The sequence below is a fragment of the Cibotium barometz genome, chromosome 49 (genome assembly GCF_041138505.1).
Source record: "Cibotium barometz isolate CiBa-2024 chromosome 49, ASM4113850v1, whole genome shotgun sequence".
NCBI classification, from domain to species: domain Eukaryota; kingdom Viridiplantae; phylum Streptophyta; class Polypodiopsida; order Cyatheales; family Cibotiaceae; genus Cibotium; species Cibotium barometz.
Window position 1 is genome coordinate 27,853,813 of NC_141094.1, and position 24,558 is coordinate 27,878,370.

The 24,558-nt window shown below is 46.5% G+C and overlaps 1 protein-coding gene across 1 annotated transcript; it reads right to left on the reverse strand.

The window, feature by feature from the left end:
• Positions 1–1,083: 1,083 nt before the first annotated feature.
• On the reverse strand, positions 1,084–24,283 carry EMB2816 (Small nuclear ribonucleoprotein family protein). Its single transcript, XM_086786069.1, has 5 exons — positions 24,134–24,283; positions 23,963–24,044; positions 1,606–1,677; positions 1,460–1,512; positions 1,084–1,380 (listed from the first exon to the last, which is right to left on the reverse strand). The coding sequence occupies exons 1-5, from the start codon at positions 24,134–24,136 to the stop codon at positions 1,291–1,293; spliced, it is 300 nt and encodes a 99-aa protein (XP_086642195.1). The 5' UTR covers positions 24,137–24,283; the 3' UTR covers positions 1,084–1,290.
• Positions 24,284–24,558: the final 275 nt, after the last annotated feature.

Sequence of the window (24,558 nt, forward strand, 5' to 3'; positions counted from 1 at the left end):
TATCCCTAGCAAAGGAACACCTAGATAAACTCTCCACGGTCGCTTATTGGAGCCCGAGGGTGGTCGGGTGGACCAAAGGTCATGCGGAAATGTGTTTTCCAAAGTATATCAATGGAAAATTAAACTTTAGGAAGCCTTTTTCATATGCCATGTCAATTGTGTTTAAGTCTAAATGGATTCTTGAGTATCTCTTGTGTCATCGGATAGTGCAATTAGTGTGATGAGGCTTCAAAGTAAAACCATGTACCCATGGGTGTTCATCTAAAGTTACTTCAATTTTTCATTGTAAATGCAAGTTTCCATTGTGGTGTAAGCATTACTTTTGGAGCCTCACACTACAAGGCCATGTTTTTCTCCACAAACTCCATAGGGAGTAATCCCTTCACCACATTAGTGCTCTCCATCCACTAATTTCCACCACATGCTCGTACATTACCTCTCTACTTGAGCCCACCCAGCTTATTAACTCATTTTGGCCCTTTCAATGTGTTGTTTCGTCGTAGCATCCATCGCCATAGTCTCCACAAATTATTTCACCACTGTCTCATTCTGTGAGACAGCAGCAGTAGTCTGCTCCCACCTGTCACCCATCACCTCGTCCTCTTCAAAGTTCCCCCAAGCCCCCGAGACCTTTACTGCTTCCTTTCCACTTTCAGCCACAAATAGATCCTCCCACCTGCTACCAGCCCACTTGGTTTTCTGAGTTGCAAGAGGGACACTTCTCTCCCGTCATCTCTCTGACAGTCTACCAGTGCAGTCGAAGAGTTCACTGCATTTGCATTTGGTGTTCTGCGCCTTCAGCACAATGTCACCTTCACTGCTCTCTGTTTGTTTCAGCATTTTAATGTATATGTACTTGAAATTAAAAACTAAGACCCTTGGCTGCCTTGGGCATGAAAATGTCTTAACTAGAAACACGTGCTCAAATGTCCACTAGGTGTTAGAACATGAAATTATGATGTAAACCATACACATAGCGCAACACTTTAAAGAGGAAAAACTAAGGTTCTTGGCCTGTAGAGGAAAAATACTCCTTTCAATTGGTAGGCTGGATGATCCAAAAGGCATCCATAGGTGAACTAGTAATATGAATCCAAGACCTCCATTTCAAAAGTTTACCATAAAACGTTCACAAGCGGTACTAGGCTAGTGGTTAATGTCAAATACAAATGGACTAGAATATGACGTTTTGGTGTGTGTAAAACAAGCCCAAGCACTGCAGGCAGCAATATAGCAATGATGCCATGAAGAGCATCTGTATAGAGAACCCATGATATACAATAAGGTAACCTATGCCACATCTGTTTGTAAAAAAGGATTGGCAATCTCATCTGTTCCATCAGTAGGAGCAACAAGCATAACTGCTGTACCTCTGCACACCTGGAAAATTCCATAAGATCAATGACTGATCCAAATAATTACCAAAAAGAAGACACACAAAGAAATTAGGATTACTTACTATGAGACCCAATGGCCTTGTTTGATCTGTAGTCTTCAACGGATCGTCTTGATCTGCAGTCACCCAATTCATCAAGAGAGAGAGAGAGAGAGAGAGAGAGAGAGAGTTTGATAGCATCTAAAAGGGTGGCCAGAAAAAGAAAAGACCTCTTAAGTACTCCACAGCTTCATCTAAAACAAGATTAAGAAGCTGATCATAACCTTTAAGCGTTCCAGTAACTGCAGGCAAAGGCGTTGTAAAGGGTTAGTCTGGGCATTTTATTTGGATACGGCACACTAATTGATATACCTCTAAGCAATAAATTATTGCAGATTACTTACAGAAGGGAGACATTGTACAGACAAACTAGGTGCACGCACGTCTGTAACATGGCAAATCACTGTCTGGAGGCTAAGGCCTTTGAGAATGTGCAAAGACATACTAAGCGTATTGGACATCAATTGCAACTAGAAGGCCAACGTAGACAAGATGAATAGGTTTGGATAGTTTCAAGGGCTGTTTACAGCCCATGGGCAGCCTGAGACCAGCCCAGGATGACCCCCAAGAGATGCGCTAAGGAAGACACACCCTTATGCCTGGTATGAATCTAAAAGATAGACATTTATTCAGATTGTTGTCCACCACTGGTCAACAAATAGCAGTAGAGGAAGGGGTTGTTACTACAGATAGTCCCCCCTCATCCACCATTTCCCTCATGGAAAACCCCTAATCCCCATCAGACCGCAGTATACAAAAAACGCCTGGAAGAGGCAGGCGACCAGCAGCAACTCTGAGAAGAAAAAACGCAGGAGGGAGAGGAGGAAGCATCTATACCTGTGTTTTGTTCCTAGCATACATAGTTACCCAGTTTCTTCATATTCCTTGCCTTCTGTTGGCGGTGGAGTGCTGTTTTTTGCTGGATAGCAGTGTTTTGGCTGCGTTTTGCTTCCCAAAGGAGTTTTCTACACTAAGAGGGGGCCCCTCTCCAACTACTTCACTTGAGGATCAGTTTCGGGAGCTGTTTTTTATCTGTGGAGACTTTCTGTGACCAGAGTTTACAATTTTATTTTTTTTGGAGGAGAGTAGTAATCTTTTCAAAGATCCTGAGCACAGTTTATTTTGTCCGAGCATGTGTTCTTTGCAGTGTTTGCAAAGAAAGGAGGGTGTTTTGCTTGTGAGGAGTGATCCTTTCACATGGATCACTTGTTTGTTACTGATTCTTGGCATCTGATTCTACTTATGGAACAGTCCTCTGCTATCAGTGATGCCTTTGAGGACTTTGTTACCACTGCAATTTATATTCCTGCTTCCCTTCCTCATTGTGAGGAGTCTAATTCTACCTCTCTTTGTGATGCTTCTGAGGATGCCCCTCCCCCCGCCAGTTTGATGCGGTGTGCAAGATTGTTGTTTTGGAGGATGGACTTTTGGACCCGATGGGATGCTTTGGATCTGTGGTTACTAACCGTGCTTGGAGCATAATGGTACTTCTAGAGTTTTTTGGATTTGGATCAGAATCAGGATGGGCCTGTACCAGTCCGACGACATCTTTTTTCAGAGGGGGATGTAGAGTCCTTTCATCTAGCGATGCCCACCTCAATTGAGTGTACTTGTGTACAGCATTGGGCAACTCATGGTACGGAGTTTGGACAGATGGACCCCATCTTTTCTTCAGAGTCTTTACATCTTGTGATGTCGACCTTTCCAAAGGATGCTTCTTTTCAGCATTTGGCAACTCTTGTTACAGAGTTTGAGCAGACAAACTCAGAGGGTTCCAGTGAGGAGCAGCCTGCTTCTCCCAGGATAAATTATCTACAAGATCTAATCTTCGTTGGTTTTGAGGTTTTTCATACCTTCTCCAAGCTAGAAACACGACATACTACTTCGGGGAGTGTTTTTACACTTGGGTTTGGAACCATTATTTGGAGCAGCACGTCGCAACCTACTTAGTTGTTTTCTTTCAGAGGAGCGGTGTACCTGGCAGCTTGTTATGTTGCTTTTGTAGCTGCGTTGCTGAGGAGATTGCTTGTGGAGCTTTCCTGGTACCTATTTCTCTAGTCTTTCATCTATGATCGAGGATGGCGTCTCTGGCTTCCTGGAGTTCACTCAGCATCCAGTGCTGAGAGGGTGTGTTGGACATCATCTCCTTGTTGCTCGCTTCTTGGTGATGCACCCCTCACATATTATTCCCATATTTTATCCCCACTTTATGGAGTCTTGAACACTTTTTCCCTAGTCGTGAGCTACATCTAGGCATATATATAGCTAGGTATACCCTCACTCTTTTTTATTGCTTAGCATTGTTTGCTGCAGTCCCTCACATACAAGGCCTTCTCCCCTCTTGCTCGGGACTTGTATCCTTGTTTGGTGATATTGAGAGCAGATCTATACCTGTGTTTCCTCTCCATCTCTCTCTCACTCTCTCTCCTATGTTTCCACTTTCCATCTTCCGCTATGCATTCTATCATCCAGAACAATCTTGAAACCTGCAGCAAACACTTAACCTTCAAACCTATCAAATCAGCCAAAAAGAGAGATGGATCAACTCGACTGTGTGTTGATTATAGAGCTTTCAACAAGATCATAGTTAAGATCGAGCTTCTGATGCCACGGGTATAATACATCTTTAAGCAACTAGATGGTGCTAAAGTGTTCTAGATAGATAGACCTCAAGAGTGGCTACCATCAAATCAGAATGGCAAAAAGGGAGACATTCCAAACAGCGAAACACCATTATGAATTCACAGTGATGCCTTTTGATATGGCCAATGCCCTGGCATCTTTCAACAAGCTGATGATGCAGCCTCTGATCAAGAAGTGTGTATTTATGTTCCTTGATGACATCTCAGTCTTCCCTAGGAGCACATGCAGCATTTTGAAGTGCTTGAGTTGCTCCACTCTGCATTACTAAGAAGAAGTATGCCTACTTTTTGGAGCAGGTTTCTCATCTAGGTTATATCATTGGACCTGACGTAAATCCTTTACACCCAGCCAAAAAAAAAAAAAGATCATAGTTTGGTACGATGTCAGGGAGCTATGCTAGCTTCTTGATTTAGCACAGGCTTACCCGAGACAAGTTCTTCGCCATAACAACTTTCACACCAGGGAGTCCGGCACAAAAAAACAAAAGATCCAAGTCACTGGAAAGGCTTTAGAAGCCCTCCATAAATTGAAAGTGGCCACCCTGTAAGCAACTGAGGAGAGGAGGGTGGAGTATAGATACCGTGCCAGGGCTTCATTCTGGACTCAAGCTAGTGACAGAGTTACTGGAGATTTCTTTGAGATAGTTGGCCCCCACATGAGGAGAGACAGTATTCACATGCTGAGTGGCCAAAATGGAGCTATTGTTTCTGATCCCCCACATGTGAGAGCCATTGCCACGGATTTCTTCCGATCTCTTCTCACTGGTGTCCCATTATCCCCCCAGGTGATGGATGCGCGCGAAAGAGTCTGGAGGCACACAAGAGAGGTGTTCCCCCCTACCTTTGGTCTTTCTTATTGACCCTTTCACTTCAAAGGAGCTGGCAAAGGCGGTGACGGCATTACCCAGGGGAAAATGCTCGAGGGCATACGGGCTTCCTGTCTCTTTCTTTCTTCACCATTGGGACCTCATGGAAGGTGGCCTTCGCGCTGCCTTCAATGAGATTATGCTCACATGTGTGCCATGCCAGAGAGAATCATAGAGGGCTTGATATATTTGATTCCCAAGGAGGGTGGTGATAGATTGGAGATCCGACACTGGAGACCCATCACCCTTAAAGGGACGGCCTATAAGATTTTGGCCAAGGCGACTTCAGCCTTCTCTCCCAGACTTGATTGACGACACTCAAACTGGTTTTGTTCAAGATCGAAGCATTCTGGACAACATCTTTACCTTTTGAGAGGCGACAGCTTCGGCCAGGATGCGACAACAGGACCTCATTGTGCTACTCCTAGACTTTGAGAAAGCTTATGGCAAGGTGGACTAGAGCTTTTGGAGGGCACAATGAGCCGGATGGGATTCCCCATGGAGTGGATTCATGGAGTCTTATGACTTTATTCAACATCACACAGCTAGGTTCTCATTCAGTGAGCCCGAGGCGACAGATTCCCCCTTTCCCGCTTAGTTTGACAGGGTTGTCCTCTGGTGCTGTACCTCTTCCTATTTGTCACCAAGGCCATGAGTAGTTTTCTCTCCGCCCAGGAGGCCGGATTTCAGGGATTGCGCCTCCCCCTCCGCATGCAGGAGGAGCTGCTGGACTCAAAGTTTGTAGACGACACAACAGCCTACCTTGCAGGAGATGTTGGGAATCTCCAAAGATTCGTGGAGGCAATCGAAATTTTCTGCCGTGCATCAGGCGCGTAGATCAACTAGCACAAGTCATGTGGTTTTTGGGTAGGCTCAGCACCCGCCCCGATTTGGCGACCAATTGAGGCTTTCTAGTGGATTCGGAGGGGCACTCTAGTCCGCTACCCCCGTTGCTAGGTTAGCATTGATATCTGTCCCGAGCAGCAACTCACTCCGCTTCTTCTGAGTGTTCAGAAGAAGCTTTTATACTAGAGCTCGGCGAGGCTATCACTAGCAAGCAGAGTGGTGGTGACGAACCAAGTACTGCTTGCCACCATGTGCTACATCACTTCGTGCTAGGCTTTTTCTCGAGCATGTATTGGCCAGGTACAGCATTTGATCTGGAACTTCTTGTGGGCCAGAAGTGATGGGGAGCTAGCGAGGGCCAAGGTGGCATGGAGAGTGATCATTCAGCGACGTAGCAAAGGGGGGCTTGGCCTCATCGATCCCGCTATACAGAGTCGTGCCCAGTGGTGAGCCTTGGAAGGATTTCCTCTTAGCCCGGATTTCAGCTCACACTCCGAGCCTAGGAGGCCCGTGGCCGCAATGTACTAGATGGATCTTCACATAGATGCGAGCCCGTGGTTTTAGCCTTGCCTTTGAGGACAAATTCGCAGCAAGTCTACTTCGTGCTTGGGATCATCTTAGGCCAACCCTTAGACAAATTGTTCCAGTGGCCTCAGAGGAGCAGCTTCGGCAGCCTTTGGTCTGGAACCCCCTGATCCATTTACCCAGTGGCCACATGCTAGGGGACCGACCGCATATATCCTGTGAGCATGGGACCAGCCAGTTCTCTCGGAGATTGGATTGCACATAGGCAGTTACCTCAAGAGGAGCAGAAGAGAGGCCTAATAGGGATCCGAGGTAGAGACAGGCTCAGCATCAACATTGAAATTTGACTCGGTATTCCTCAGGAGTGGCTGACTCCTATTCCAGACCCGACCCCCCCCCCCCCCCCCGGTATGGCTAGGTGTGTTTACCAAACACGATATCCTTGTGGCGGTCCATGGAGCAGATGAGGACAGTGGTCAGAGCACCCCTTGGCAGACTAGAGAGATCACAGCACCCCGTGGAGGATTTCAAAGGCTGCACCTTGCAGAGGGTTCGGATGATTGCTTTTCGAGCACGGGAATGGCACATAGATCCAGCACCGGCCAAGGTGGCCAAGGAGAGACTATGACGGCTATGGATTTGGGAGAGCTGACCTCTCACGTGACTGTAGTGGAACCCTGGAGAGTGGACTTGGCATGATCCCGCAGATCGGGAGGAGACTCTGGATGCCCCCTTCTTTGCATATACAGCGTGGCTTGGACGTAGGATCCAGATGCCTGAGATAGTTGGCACACCGGTAGCAACCACACACTGGCAGTCTCAAGGCCTATCACAGCGCTTCCTTTCAGATTTCTAGAAGAGGCTTTGGGACAGCTTTCGACCGAGGAAGATCACTCTCTTTCTTTGGTTGATGACACACAGGAGTTTGGCGATCGGTACTTGGATGGCAGTCGGAGGTCGGTCAGCAGCTTGCCCAAGGTGCAACCACCCCTAGGAGTCTCAACGACATTGCCTTTGGGATTGCTCAAAGGCTCAACACATTTGGCAGCGGATTCTCCACATCTTCACTATGGACAGGACATCGACCCGGCTCATCACTTGGAGTACTGTCGCTTGGGCCACCAAGGCTAGAGCGGTCAAGATGTAAGAGGAGGACGGGGGAGGACTTTCCCTTCATGTCTCCCACCATCGTATTGCAGTAGTACTAGTCACTGCCCCACCGACAGGTGTCTGGCGACCAGGCTCATGCCAGCTATGGGAGATTTGCAGTAGCATAGCCACCTAGCACATCTGGCGTGCCAGATGTAGCGAGGCCATCGAGGACACCCACACTCCGCCGGCTGAGACCATCAAGAGCATATGGCTCGAAATCATTCCTTCGCAGTCAGTGGGGAAAGCTGCAGGGAGGTTCTGACCACATGCAGAAGCGGCGGGAAGCCTTCTTGAGACGTTGGAGGCCTCGCCCTTTCCTCACAGACAGAGGCGGTGAGCCCATTTGGCATTACAGACCACTTGTCCCCCCCACCCCCTCCCCCCATGTATGAGATAGCTATAACATGCGGAAGCTCTGGGAGTCTTCTTTCAGCCCTAAACACTCTTGGAAACCATCTGATGCAAAACGCAGATATAGAGAGAGAGTAGAGAGAGAGAGAGAGAGAGAGAGAGAGAGAGAGAGAAGTGCTGGAAATTCAGTATATTCATATGGTACAAAAAGGTACCCCTACTACAGCCATAGGTTGCCTTGTACAAAAGGTGGTAACACACCAAAACAATCCTACATAGATGACCCACTCCATAAGGGAGTGAATGCCTATAGATATATACATATATGTATATATCTGTAGATATATACATGTATATATATAGATATATATATGTATATATATAGATATACATATATCTATAGATATATACATGTATATATATATTTATATTTGTATATATATATATATATATATACATATATGTATATATCTATAGATATATATATGTATATATATAGATATATATAGATATATATAAGGTCCCCTTTTATAGGACCTTTCCAAGCTTGGCCAACTGGCCGAATGCTGGTCGGCCAGTTCACGACCATAAAGCTTTCAACGCTGCCCGACTACTGTAAACGCTGCACTCCAGTCTACACACACTTCAGCGCTTGCAGCCGACACACACTTTTGGCACTGCTGACGTCAGCCGACAGTCCTTTCTGGCAGCCGACAGCTTCTTCCTGCCTTGCTCCAAGTCCTGCTCCAGTTTTCACTACCAAAAAGTGCCCTGTGCTCCATCATCCTGACTCTACCTAGTTCGTACTCTTTATCTGGCTGCCTCTTCTGGTTCTAGCCCTGAGAATGTCCATGGCATCTATGATGCACATGACATCCCCCTCTGCTAAACTTGATGACGGGACTCCCACCTGCTCTTGGATGACTGTCATCATCCCAATCCTGTCCCGAAGTCCCTCTGTCATCATCCATCCCTGGCAACCCTTTTTCTCTGAAAACCCGGCCTGTTCTCCAAACCACTCTGTCTCTGATGAAGATCTATGCATCTGGTTTCCTCTAGTCCACAATCCATTCCTGCCCTGACTTTGAACACCATCTTGGTCTTCATTCCTGAGAAATGAGTCTGGCACTCACATCACCCTTGGAGGATCAACCTCCCTTGGGACCGTTGCCCGAGAACCTATCTGGCTCACAGGACTGCCATCCCCTCTGGCACTGTGGAACACCACCAACAAACCTCCCGGGAGTTCTTCCCGCTTCTGTGCTCCTCGCCTTGGGCTTCGAATCCGTGTACTTTCCTGTACCTTGGACCTGTACACCATCATATGGGACTGAATCAGTGTTTAGGTTTGCTGAGCCTGATGCTCTGATACCAATGTAACATGGGGAAGCTCTGGGAGTCTTCTTTCAGCCCTAAACACTCTTGGAAACCATCTGATGCAAAACGCAGATATAGAGAGAGTAGAGAGCAAGAGAAGTGCTGGAAATTCAGTATATTCATATGGTACAAAAAGATACCCCTACTACAGCCATAGGCTGCCTTGTACAAAAGGTGGTAACACACCAAAACAGTCCTACATATAAGTGCCCTATGCTCCATCATCCTCACTCTACCTGGTTCATACTCTTTATCTGGCTGCCTCTTCTGGTTCTAGCCCTGAGAATGTCCATGGCATCTATGATGCACATGACAATAGCCTTCTCCTCACCAACCAAAGGAGAAGCATCTCTTTCCCTTTGATCATTTGTCTCCCGCCCTTATATGAGGTGAGGCTATATTTAGCCTATCGTGGTTGTACTTAGCCCTTTGCGACTGTTTTTCTTTAACTAATCTAAGGATCTTTTTCTCGAAGGCTCAGCAGAGTTGGCAGCGGATTCTCCAAATCTTCGCTATGGACAGGACATCGACCCGGATCATCACTTGGGGTACTGTCGCTTGGGCAACCAAGGCTAGAGTGGTCAGGACTTATGTGGAGGATGGGACAGGACTAGCCCTTCACGTCTTCCACCATCGTATTGCAACAGTAGCAGTCACACCCCCACCGACAGCAAGTGACTGGCGACCAAGCTCATGCCAAAGATGGGAGATTTGCAGTAGCATAGCAGCCTGGCACATCTCGTGTGCTAGATGCAATGAGGCCATCAAGGGTACCCACACTCCGCCAGCTGAGACCATCAGGAGCATATGGTTCGATATCATTCACACCCTCCGTGGTCGGTGGGGGAAGCTGCAGGGAGGTTCTGACCGCATGCGGAAGCCGAAGGAAGCCTTCTTGAGACTTTGAAGGCCTAGCCCTTTCCTAACAAATAGAGACGATGACCCCATTTGGCATTACAGAGCCCCTATATGGTTGTTTACCCCTCCCCCCTCCCCCTGCCCCTGTATGAGAGAGCCTTCTACTTATAGAGCGGCCAGCCGGAGGAGAAGCATCTCTTCCCCTTTGATTATTTGTTTCTAGCCCGTCGTGGTTGTACTTAGCCTTTGCGGCTGTTTTTTTCTTTAACTAATTGAAGGATCTTTTTCCCGGAAAAAAAAAACAATTTGGCTGGATGAAGAGTTCTTTCAGGAGTACCCCCAATTGTTGGCGGACTACTTGGAAGCCATGAACCTGCCGCCAAGTTACATAGGAGGGAATGTCACGTGCACCCTGCTTCGCGGAAAAGGCAAGTCGGAGTCTGCTTTTGTTGCCTCTGACAAGGGCAAAGGCAAAGACGAAAAAGGAAACTCCAACAACAACAACAAAAACAAAGGATACAAAAGATTCAAAGGAGTCCAGGGACAAAAGCAATGAATGTGATTACTGTGGCAGGATAGGTCATACTGAGGCTCGCTGCTTTGCTCATCATGATAGCTCTAGAGCAGCCACAAAAGTATAAAGCCCAGGATGCTTCCAAAGCATCTGACAAGGACAACACCAAAGACAAGGGCAAGGACAAAGTTTCAAAGGAGGATCTGTCAAAGTAGCATACATGGTTGTCATAGATTCATCCACTTATTCACAAGATTCACTCCTCGTGATCACAGAGATGACTTCTCCAGAAGAGGTTAGTGACACACCTGAAGCGGTGCAATGTGTTGGTGATAGTGATGCTTCAGTCCACATGACCAGTCAAGCCCATATCCTACAAGACTACCAAACTCTCTTCTTCGGTTCGCATCGACAACAACTCCTCGCTTCCTATCACCGGTGTGGGTAATGTTTCTTTGGGTTCCTCTGCCACCTTACATGATGTTTTATATGTACCACGGATTTCCAAAAATCTATTTTAACTGTACAAAGCTTCTCAAAAGGGACTTGGTGTGTACTTTGATGATGAGGTCATTGAAGTGATCGACACAAAGACTCTCTTAGTTGTTGCCAATGAATGGAGTCCATGATGGGGATCTCTACAAGATCACCAACTTTACTTCCCACCTCACTCGCACTGACTCCCATGATGGGCAAGCATCAACGAGATGCATTTCAAGAGGCCACTCATCGAGCAACCCAAAGACTCGAGCTTATACATGCAGATTTTGCTGGACCTATGGAGGTTGAGTTTCTTAGAGGGGCCCAATATTTTCTAGGGTGAAGCTGTGGCTACCTCAGTTTATCTCATAAACTGCTCGCACAAAAGCAGTTGAGGGGATGACTCCAGAGGAGGCTTTTACAGGACACATGTTGGGTAGGAGGATAGCTAGCCTGCACACACACACACACACACACACATGACACAAGTTCAAGCACACCAAGAAACGTGAGGGAGCTTGAAAGATTACTCGTTGAATGATTGAAATGAAAGTACAATAAGAGTACTAAAAAGCCTAGGGCTAAGTGCCCAACACACAAGAGTGGTCACACGAGAAAAACCTGTGTCCAGCCATAGGGAAAAAGTGCCCGTGAGTAAGTTGGGTTCACCCCTGTACTAGCCGGGAGTGGCCGGGTGGACGTGACCAACAAATCCCCCTCAAGTGAATGGTGTGAACGAGTAGCAAGGTGATAAAGCTGTGAATGCTGCCCTGCACTATGCTCCACAGTAAGAGTGATCAAGAGAGATCACGATGGCAAAGATGAACTCCAGTGCCAATGGGAAAAGCAAGCACTATATGACGGAGAAAATGAGAAACCCCGATGTCATAGTGCTAATGGTAGAGCACAGTAGTACAGAAACGCATCACCTGGAATGCATGTCAAAGATCATGTGGACATCAACTGCATCAAATCAAGAGGCATCACATAATACCCCCCTGAAGGCAAGCATCCAAATGCCAAGCTAAGCTGCATGTAATCCACATCAATGACAACAAGACAGCAAAGCATAGCTATGTAACTGCACCAGTGATAAGCATAAGAAGATGTAGCAGTATACGCATGTGTAAAGGCAACAGGATCCAAAAGTCATGCCTGTGAGACATGCAATGTAAGCTGCAAGAGAGAAACTCATCAATGGAGGACCCGATGAGGAAGAATCAGCAATGGTAGGGCTGATAAAAGTAAAAATTCAGCAATGGGGAAAGCTGAAAATCGGGAGAAAAAGTGGGGGCTCGGGGTGGGCATCAGCCAATGCTATGAGAGGATGGGTAAACTCTCAACAATGCCATGATCAGTGGCATGTATGGCAAGTGTAAAGATGCATAATCCCACAATGAATAATATACATGTGACATGTCAAAACCATGAGGGCAAGCCAACACTGGCCAAGTGTGGAGAAGGCACTCCCAGTAAACATCACACGTGAGAAAGTGACAATGTCAACACTAGAGAAACAATCCCGCTACAAGGAAAAACAGCATAAAAGGCATCTCCAATACACATCACATAAGAGAAAGCGTCTAGCATAGACAAGCATAGGGGTCAACAAGCATAAGTGACCATGAGGCATCACCAACTGCATGTGGGCAAGTAAAATCCCCCCCCTGAAATGCATCTGCCAGACAATCCATACCAAGAAGTACTGACTATAGAGCATAGTCATCAAAAGCAACGGCATCAGAAGACATCTCTACAGGTGATGAATGTAATGGTCAAGGCTGATGCATGTGTAGCCAAATTAGCCTGGTCTGCACCTGTTGAAGAAGATGCCAGCTTCTTTCCTGCATTCCTCTATGGTGTGCCCTGTTTTCCTGCAATAATTACAACGCTTTTTCTTTTCAGGCTTGTCCTCTGTCTTGGGAGGATCCGATGGGCTAGGTTTAGGCCCAGATCAATTCCCACGAAAGGGAGCAACCATTGCTGACTCAGCAGACATCATGTTGTTCCTGTTGAAACGGGATTGCTCTTCACTGAGCAAGAAAGTCACAAGGTTGTCAAAAGTGACCGCATTAGGTGCATTACAAGCCAACAACCGCAAAGTGGTGCCAAATGTATGATAAGAGTCGGGCAAATTACACAAGACTGTCTGAACAAGATAGCCATCTATCAAGACCTCATCAATGTTAATGAGCTGCTCTCGAAGATCTTTCACATGCGTAAGGTATCGATCGATAGAGTCACCTTCAAGCATGCGGTCAGTCTCAAGCTTACCCCGAAGATAAGCTACACGAGCCTCATTGCAACCTGAATACGCCGCCGCCAAAGCACCCTTTGTGGTGGTGCATGAACGAATGTGCGGAATGATGTGCCTGCGGTACGAGAGATTAATCAATGCATGTTCCGGAGCATCCCTAGCATCCCAAGTACGTTGTTGCTGGGTAGGAAGAGGACGAGAAGGTTGACCTACAAGAGGGTGAGCGGGAATCACTTCACCTTCCGCTAGAGCAGGTGTGAGAGGACGCTCCTCAGTGCCATCCACATATCGCCATACATTCTTGGCAACCAATACATGACGCATCATTATAAGCCCACATAGATTAGTTATCCCCATTGAGCTTGTCCACTTGAGACAACATGCCAAAGTGGTCATTGTTACTGTTGGCCATGATAACACAGCAAATCTGTTCACAAGTCACCACAAGAGTAGGCAATGCCCAACAAAACTGTAAGAATGTGGGAGAGAAATAGCAGGATAATCAATGGACTGAAAGGGAACTCCTTCACCACAAGAAATATATATGTATGTCCCAAATCTACGTGTGTACTGCACGATAATGAAAATCTGTCAAAGTGTCCACAATGGCATACATATACTACGGTAAACCACAAATGTATACATGTGCCGTGAAAAACACGACCAGTTGACACTTGTAAGAGCTGCAAGTGCTTAAATCCCGACAAAATCAAAGGTAAATGGGTCAAATGCTGCAAAAATGGACTCAATGTAAAAAAGGCCCAATTTTTAGGCAACCAACTAGACCAGATCTGAATCGGCACCTGTAAATCTGCTAAAGTGTCCAAATGTGCAATTATCACCTGTACCAAATGTTGTAATGCCCAAAAAAATGGAGAAAATGCACCAATGTCAAGTGAATGTGCCAGTTACACCCAAAATGCCTGTAAATGTCTATGATAGACCTGCAAATAGTGTCAGTTTCTGCAAAATCCCCAAATTTCTAGTGCATTGATGCACCAGATCTGATGAAATCAATGCCAATGTGTGTCAATATTGCAATTTCAGGCTCAATGGTGAAAAGCCCCAAAATTAATGCAACCAATTTGCTAATTGTTTTAGCAATTTCTGAATTTTTGAAGAAATTGTAGAAATTGTCAAAATACGCAGCGGAGATGATGACTAGATCTGGGAACACAAGAGCAAGTGTAGAAAACAGACAGCAATGGAGAGAGAGGCGTATAACTCTACTATATAAACACAAGAAGATCCCGAATACAATACACAATGTGGCAAGGGGCTGTGGGGCCATTTTATATGGCCCCCAAACGGCAGTTGACCTGCTATAGGACAGCCAACAAGAGTCCAGAAGTGCCCACGACTGTATACACCAGTCGGCCAGCTCATAGGGGTGTCAGCCAGCACCAAGAAGGTCCACGACCTGTCCACATACAGTCGGCCAGCACCACTAAGAAGACTGATGCAGTCAGCTACCAAAAAGGACATCCTGCCACCTCCACCCAAGCCACAGAAAAAATGGGAAAAATGAGAAAAGCACCTACAAGGGCGGGCACACCCACAACAAAGGCCCTGGTGTCTCAGTAAAGACAGGAGATGACTTCTAACAGAAATAACAGTAAAATACTGAACTGTTGCAGTCGGCATAGATTTCGAGGAGGTGCAGAAGGCATGCACAGAAACAGATCTGCAGTCGAGCGGCAACAAAGGGCGCAGGTCAGCACACAAGGTAGTAGCAGGGCAGCGCATAGCAGGCGGTGCACAGTAGGTCGAGTCGGTCTTCAAAGGGGCAGCACAAGACAAATCGGGCAGTCGCAAAGGGGTGCAGGGCGGCAGCTGCAAGGAGTTGACACACAGCGCACAGCAGCTGTTCGACAGCGCACAGAAACTGGTCGGCGGCACACAACAGCTGGTCGGGCACAGATACAACAGGTCGCAGGTACAGTCACAGGTACAATCGCAGCTTCAAGAGGGGTGGCACACAGGAGTGGTCGAGCAGTGTTCAGTACTAAGTACAGTAGGCAGCAGGGTGTAACCCTAACCATAACCAGGCTATGATACCAATGTTGGGTAGGAGGGCAGTTAGCCTGCACACACACACACACACACAAGCTCAAGCACACCAAGAAACGTGAGGGAGCTGGAAAGATGTACTCATTGAATGATTGAAATAAAAGTACAATAAGAGTACTAAAAAGCCTAGGGCTAAGTGCCCAACACACAAGAGTGTGTTCACGCGGGAAAAAAACCTGTGTCCAACCACAGGGAAAAAGTGCCCGTGAGTAAGCTGGTTCACACCTGAACTAGCCAGGCCAGGTGGACATGACCAACAACACAAGCCTTCTGTTTCTCATCTACGTGTTTTCAGTTGTGTTGCTTGTGTGCATGTTCATATCAAAAGAGGACCACACTCGCACCGAAGTCAAAGAGGATGATCTTCACAAGAAGCTACAGTCTGAGATCCAAAGGGTACCGCTTTTGGGATCCGGAGATTGATGACATCATCATTTCCCATGATGCTCGGTTTGATGAGAGCTTGTTTGGCATCGACTCCTCTCCACCTGATGCATCTTCCAACTTTTTGGATGATTCATTCACGGCCGATGTTAGTGATCTTATACCTCTTCCATGTCCAGCTCCTCCTCCTCTTGCTGCAACTCCAGTGTCAGCTGCTCCTTAACAACCACCAACTCCTGTTGCACCAACTTTTGCAGCTCCCAGTCCCTCTACGAGTCCTGCTTTGACTCCGGGATTACCCCCACCAGTGCTTATTTCATCACCTCTCCCAACAACATCACATGAGTCCTCTATAGCAACTGGATCTTCTTCTTCTTCACGCTTTGAGTGGAAGGCTGGCCTACCTCAGTGGATTCAACAACTCTTCAGAGATTCTCTCATGAGTTCTCTCCAAGAGATTGATGAGCCTGAGAGTCCTTCACAGCCGCAATGGCGGCAAGCCATGGAAGCAGAGATGTCCTCTATTGAGAGGAATCACACTTGGTCTTTGGTGCCACGGCCTTTACTGTCAGAATACGCAGCGGAGATGATGACCAAATCTGGGAACACACAAGCAAAAACGCAGGCAGAAAAACAGCACGAGAGAGAGAGAGATGTAGACGTGTAACTCTGCTCTATATACACAAGAAGATCCCGAGAAATGATACAAATAAGGTATGGGGGCTGGGGGCCTATTTATATGCCCCCAGGTAGGCAGTCGGCCTGCTGAAGAGGCCTCCACGACTGCAACAACAATCGGCCAGCACAGCAGATCAAGCCCACGACTGCATACATCTAGTCGGCCAGCATAACAGAGGTCCACGACTGATGTCCAGGCAGTCGGCCAGCTACTGATCCTCCAGCCGCCTCAGGGCTGCCTCCCAAGCCTCAGAAAAATGGGAAAAAATAGGGGAAAAATACGGGGAGTGAGGAAAAATGATAAAACACCTGATAAGGGCAGGCACACCCACAACAAAGGCCCTGGTGTATAAATCTAGACAGGAGATGACTTCTAACACCCCCTCTCAGCTCCTGGCTGTGAAACCAACCACTGGGAGCTGGGGTGCCGATTGAGCAAATCCTGAGAGAGCGACTTCGTGAAGAGGTCCACCGTACTGTCCTCCGTCGAACAGAACTCTAGCAAGATGTCATCGGCAACGATCTGTTCACGAACAAAGTGCCTCTGGATGACCATGGGTTCCTCCAGTGGAAGCCCAAACCTGCAATGTAACCTCCTGCTGCTCCGTAAAACTGCTCCTGGGCCTGAAGTAGATCTCCTCGTGTCCGGATCTCCTCCCCAAACCGAGTCACTCCAACCGTGGAGTCGGACTCCATCCAATAATCCCCCTCCTGTGTACAAGAGTCCCTGATCCTTCGCATGCCGCAGAAACCACAGGAAACGCAATCCTGGCTCCCAAAGAGTCATCCACAACCATGAGCTCAACCGCCTCATCAGGAAGCTCCCGTCCAATCTGGTGTCCATCAACCAGATAAATGAACCATACAGCTTCTGAATCACAGAGACATCACACTGCTCACAAGGATCAACACCTGTTACGGTGCACAAACAAGTCTTGGAAACTTGATGAAACCTGTCAACCACCCCCTCTGAATCCGGAACCACAAAGCCTGGAGAAACCACCTCCTTCTGCAAGTAAGTACCTGCCACCTGCCTGGCTTTCCGAAAGGTCCCCGTGGAAAGAACATCCTCAACAACTGGAAGTTGTATGTCCCGAACACTACGAGACATCAGAGCATAAGTGACCTGTTCAGCTTCCTCTGACTCACGAACACAAGAACTACCAACATCAGTACTGGAAAGTTCCTACCAACTGCTGCCATCTACTGGCAAGCTATCCACCACCTGGTCTCGGAAAGCCCGCACCTGCAGCGTATCCACACTTAAGTGGCCATTACCAGACTGCCACTCATCACAAACCTGAGGACCTGGGAGAGAGAGAGTGCTGAAAGCCTGTAAACTCCATTCTCCACTCCACCTTCCCAAACCACTTGGCCTGTTGCTTTGTCCCGGAGAGCAACAAAATGCTCATTAAACTCCACCCGTACGCCAGTCTTGCAAACCTGATGCACTGACAACAGATGAAAACCAAGTGCCGGAACATACAACACCTGGGAGGAATGCTTCCCCCCTCTGCCATCGGAAACTATCTCCATCCTGCCCTCACTGTGAACTGGGATAGTGGACGTATCCCCAGTAAGAATATGACCAGAAAGCCTGCAGAGATCCTGTAAACCGGAACGGGAAGGAATCATGTGCCTGGAAGCACGACTATCGAGAATCCTCCCGAGTATCCGCTGCGGAGAGTCCTCCAATCTCCTCCCTGCCTGAAGAAAATGAAACATCGGTGTCCACCACCTCCAGGTGCACAAAAGCCAGAGTCTTCATGATTGCTACTGAGGAATCTTCACCCTTCTCGGTCTTCCGCTTGGGACACTGCCTCCAGTAGTGGCCCTTCTCGCCACAATCATTACAGGTCCTCTCTGCCTTCAGTTTCTCGCGGTCAGTGTCGGACTTCTTCTCAGAAGACTTCTCCGATGAAGCCTTCCCTTTGCCCGAGTTACGGCCTTTCGATCGTTGGCCAGTTAAGGCCTCCGAACCTCCACCCTGAGGAGGGTTCGTGAATCGTTCCTCCTGGTCTAGGACCATGGGCACAAGCTCCTCCCACGTGATGGTGCTGAGCCTGCCACTGGTAATCAAAGAGGAGTAAAATGCTGAGTACGAAGAGGGCAAATGTGACAGCAACGTGATGGCCATGTCCTCTGACGATATCTCCTTCCCAGCCTGAAGAACTTCCTGCTGAAGAGCCTGCAGCTTGTTAATATGCTCCCGCATCATCGACGACTTTGCAGGGCTCATAACCCGCATCTGTACTTCCAAGGAAATCCTCTTCATGGGCGATATCCTATTGTAAAGTGAGGCCAAATGCTGCCATATACCTCTGGCCAGCATCATATGCTTTACATGATTGATTACCTGTGGCGTGCAGTTGAGGAAAATAAACCAACGGACCCTGGCGTTGACACGATCCCACATCTGTGTCTGGGCCTCCCGGTCCTTTCGGGTTGACGGTAACTCCCCTTCCTCTACTTCCGGCCGTGGAACACCAACAATGACGAAATCGGCGAGGTCGTAAGACTCCAGAACAGATTCCATCATCACCTTCCATATGCCGTAGTTGCTCCCATCCAACTGACGGTCCACCGGGAACGTGGGGAGTGTCGGGATCTTCACATGTCTCTCGACCATCTCAAACAGATCTGCCATAGCGGGGATGTACTCTGAAAAGGGTGGGTGGGTGGGAACAAAGAAGAACTAAAACCTGCAAGTGGCTGTCCAGCAAATCAGCCCGCCTTCCTCTTGCTCCTCCTCTTCCCGAACAGTCCAAAACAGTCCACCAATCAGCCACAAAACAGTCCCCCTCTTGCTCACACAAATCCCAAGACCTATCTAGAGCCTAGGGCTCTGATACCATGTCAAAATACGCAGCGGAGATGATGACCAAATCTGGGAACACAAGAGCAAAAACGCAGGCAGAAAAACAGCACGAGAGAGAGAGATGTAGGCGTGTAACTCTGCTCTATATACACAAGAAGATCCCGAGAAATGATACAAATAAGGTATGGGGGCTGGGGGCCTATTTATATGCCCCCAGGTAGGCAGTCGGCCTGCTGAAGAGGCCTCCACGACTGCAACAACAGTCGGCCAGCAGAGCAGATCAAGCCCACGACTGCATACATCCAGTCGGCCAGCATAACAGAGGTCCACGACTGATGTCCAGGCAGTCGGCCAGCTACTGATCCTCCAGCCGCCTCAGGGCTGCCTCCCAAGCATTAGAAAAATGGGAAAAAATAGGGGAAAAATACGGGGAGTGAGGAAAAATGATAAAACACCTGATAAGGGCAGGCACACCCACAACAAAGGCCCTGGTGTATAAATCTAGACAGGAGATGACTTCTAACATTCACATCTGTCAGCTTCGGTCTTGGCTATTTCTACAATTGAAATGGATATACCTCAAAGATTCAAGGACCGTTATTCAACAGATCGTGATTTTGAAAATGCATTTCGAATTCTCAATTCTCAGAATGCAACTCCTTCCGACTTACAGATTTATAAAGCGTATACAATAGTGGATGGTTTATTATATTATCAGGACCGTATTTGTGTACCTCATGATACTCATGTTCGAAGAGTATTGGTGAAAGAACATCACGAGGTCGCTTATGCTGCACACCCAGGCATCCACAAGACTTATCGTCTTTTGACAGCTACATACTATTGGCCTCAAATGAAGCAAGATGTTATTAAGTTTGTTACAGCGTGACTCTCATGCCAACATATGAAATCTAGCGGACAAGTTCCAGCTGGTCTTCTTCAACCACTTCCAATTCCCAATGAACGCTGGGAAAGTATTAGTTTGGATTTTATCACTTCATTGCCACATTCTTCTAAAGGCAATACACAGATTCTTGTGGTGGTTGATAGATTTTCTAAAATGACACATTTCATCCCATGCAAGAAAGCAGCCCAGGCTTCAGATATTGCAGTACTGTTTATACAGTATATCTTCAAACTTCATGGATTGCCAAAATCTATAGTTTCGGATCGAGATCCAAAGTTTACAAGACATTTTTGGACTTCGATATTCAAGTCTCTTGGTACAAATTTACTCTTTAGCTCTGCTTATCATTGATGGACAAACGAAACGAGTTAATCAGATTCCAAGCAGCTTATGGCCATACTCCTCTTATTCCTGTCAACTTTGTTCTTCAACATAAAGTGGCTTTAGCATACCACCTCGTTCAAGAAATGAAAGATATTCTATTACAGATTAAGGATAAGATGATCAGCGTCCAAGAACAATATCAACGCACAGCTAATAAGCGCCATCGTCACATTGAATTTCAAGGAGGAGACTTGGTATTATTATATATTGCCCCTCATCGATACAAGACAGTGAAATCAGTTTTTCCAAAGCTTCGCCCAAGATATTATGGACCCTTTCGTATTATTAAGAAGAACTCATCTCTCAGTTATAAGTTGGAGTTACCACCTTCTTGGGGTAGAATTCATCCAACTTTCCACATTTCTTGGCTCAAGAAGTTTGTGGACGGTGATTTTCCAGTTTTAGATCATTTGGATTATGTTCCAGAAATCGAAGATGAACACATACTCTTAATTCCAGAGATAATTCTTGATGTCAGACAGAAAGAAACACGACATAAACTCACTACAGAATTTTTGGTTAAATGGAGAGGTCTTGATGATTCCGACTCTACTTGGCAAAGTGATGAAGACTTACAGGAATATCCAGAACTTCTTCGAGAATTCTTTCAAAGACAACCATCTCTTCTTAGCCGGAGTCTTATTTTAAGTGGGAGGGAATGTCACGATTATGACTAACTCTCTTAATCTCTCCTTCATTACTCCTTAATCCCTTATTAACTGAAAGGACACCTGTGAAGGGTCACACCCTTACACATGGGTCACTATCAAAGGACATGTCTATTCATTAAAAGACACACCCCTAAGTCCAAAGGACATAACCATTGACTCAAGAGCCACACCCCTTCCTAGGGATGTGTCTCTTCACTTCTACCCTTTCGGCCTCTATTTAAGAAAGGCCCCTGTCTCAATGCAAACAACTCAATCTTTCTATCAGCATTTGTCTTATGTTTGTAAATTAAGAATTAATCATGTTAATAAAGCTATAAAAGCTTTACACCCCGACTGCATATATGGGGCCATATAAAATGGCCCCGTGGCCCCCCACTTCTTTGTATCATCTTTTCATTGCGGCATCTTGTGTATAAAGAAGAGTTGCATGCCTATCTCTCTCCTTCTCTTGTGTTGTCTATTTTCTGCACTCTACTTGCTCTTGTGGTTTCAGATTTTGTTATCATCTCCGCTACGTATTTTGACATCTCCCTCTCTTCTATATGTACTAATAACAAGTGGCAAGGCAAGAAACACGTTTCATTCGAAAGAAAGGTTTTTGAAACGTTTCGTTTCATAAAAAATGAATCAAACGCGATTCTTTGCAACTATGTCTTGGAGACGTATGCACAAAGCATATCCTCCAACACCCAATTCACCCTCTGTTTGTCCATCAGACTAAATACTCAGCGTAGTCTTCAATCTTTGAAAAACCAGCTGCCAAAAATGTCCAGAAAACATCGATTCCCAATTACCATCTAGATCACTCTTCATTTCCAAATTTTTCAACTTGGACATTGCTGAATTCATCCTCGACTAGTAGAAACTCTTCCCGGAAAACTCTCAAAATCTACCCACGTCATGGGCTTCACTCGTAACTCATTCCACCAGGTAAGGGCTTATCATGTTAGAAACCCTTGTACCATCTATATATCTTCTTATCCTCAAGAAAAGGATGGAAGTCAAAGTGTGTACCCCATCTATGAATCCAAGAGTCAATTGTCTCTTGAGTCATCTATTTCCGCTACCCCGTATAGAGCTCTGGAGTAAAAGAGGGTGCAACTAAAGCTGTCCTAGGTCCCCCTAATGTCACCAAACCCACCAATGTTGCTTGCATAACAACAATGGTGGTCATCCTTGCCTCAAAGTCTACCTTCGTAACCAGGTCATCAACCGTCACATCATCATCTTGATGGTCATCCGTCGAGATGAACATTCTCGTTAATCACACAATCATTCTCTGCTTCATCAACCATGCAAATCCCAAGCTAATCTAATGCTGCTCAAAGAAAACTCGCGTGCCAAGATGAAGTGTTGCAAAAAATCCCACTCTCCCATGAACTCAAGTACCAATCTCGCTCTTGGAAGCTGGCCGAGTACTTTCAGCCCTCTTAACCAAGGAGATTGACTTTGGATGTGGAGAAATCACAAGCAAGCCCCCCCTTTTATACCTAAAGTTCAAGGGTTTTACTTGCTTTTGGTTTTTTTTCTTAAAAACTAATGTGCTTTTCAGTTGTAATTAAAAAAACCCATGTGCTTTAATTTGACTTAAAGCTCCTCTCCCCCCCCCTCCTTTTTTTTTAAGCCATCAAGTATATATAATTGAAAAAACATCTGCTTTTCTCAAAAAAATAAAACGATGCTGCTTTTCTTTTTCCTAAAAACTGCCCGCCTGTTTTTTTTCTGCTTGCGCATTTTTCCCAGCTTTTTTTATGTGAATACAGCCATGGTACTGCCTCTGTTCTGTGCACACTTCCTGCTGCCCACCTCTGATGTGTGCCTTGCTTGGCTACCTCTCTAGGCAGTTGCAGACTATGTGCTCTGCTGGTTGGCTGCGCTGCATTGGCTGGCCGGCCTCTTGGCCTGGCTGCTGTGCACAACTGCCCCCTAGGGTAGGCTTTCTTGGCTGCCCCACATATCATCAGTGCTTTTACCTCATCTCCCTGACAGACAACAGACATGCAATCCTTGATGCCAATAGATCCTTGTACAACTTCAGTAGACCAATTCGTTTTTGATAGAAAGAGACAATGACAAGAGGAAAACCTGGGAGCTCCAACACCTATGATGCCTAGACTCGCATACCTCTTCAGACTCTCCGTTAGGATGTTAGCATATATCATCTCCTGTTGGTGGCCTTTCTGGTGTTTACGGGGGCCGTTTCTAAGCTCAGGCATTCCCCATATTTTCCCCCCTATTTTATGGGCCTTTGATGTGGGTTGCCCACCCATTTTATGGAGTTTTTCACCTATTTTCAGGTCGTGTAGGGGTCTAGGCAATGAATGGCTGGACGCCAGGTGGTGAACAGCCGATAGCAAGGAAAGATCCATATCCACTACCATGTCTTGAAGTTGAACCTTACAGCTTTGACATGCAATCTTAAGCCCATAGCCATTTTGATAAACTACATGCTGCTAATCACTTAGTAACCTTTTACGGCTTTCAGCTAAGCATGCTACCGGTTCATGTGGTCATTCGCTTCCTTTTCTAAACCGAAGCCTTGATTTTCAAGAATAAATTCAAGCATGGCAGCCTTTTCCAACCCTAACACTTGGTCGTAGTGATGGATTTTGGTACAACCCTCTCTTCATTTCACCATACCATTTTTTTTACTCTAACCCTAGCCTTAGCCATAACCCTTCCCTATCTTGCTTTTGCTCAGTATTTTCTCACCCTAACCCTAATTTCCTAGCAGGAAAAAAAGGCACCTTCTCTACCGCCGGTGAGCTTCACAGACACGCCTTTATCTACGAACTTCGCCAGGTCCAGCACCGTCTCCTTCCGGCCTGACTGAAGCGCAGGTAAAAACTTGCATCAGAAACCAGGACGTTATGAAAGCCAGGTTGGGAAGAACGAGCAAATACAAAGGCATGAGGTACCATTGGGCGATGGAAGCTTCGATGTCGAGCAGCAACTCGTCGCGATTCAAGCCAAACAAAGGAGCTTCTGTCTCTGACAAGCGAGGCTTAGTGTATGCGCGCGCGTGAGAGAGAGAGAGAGAATCTCAAAGGTTGGCAAGTTAATCCATCAATGGAGAGAGAAGATATTTACATTACAGGCTTGTGTAACCACCTATATTCTTCTCAAAAGTCCCCCTTAAGAGCTCTTCTGGATTTGGTCCATCTGAAACATTTTTCACACTATTCCCTTGATTTCTTAGAGAAGACTAAATTGTTAAAAGCATTGATCGCAATCTCTGGTCAGTTGTCAAACTTCCACAAGGGCCAAGTTTAGTTTCTCTCTGTCATCCAAAAGAGATTGCTTCCAATTAAAGGCATCGTGGGTACTACTTCGCTAAGCCATT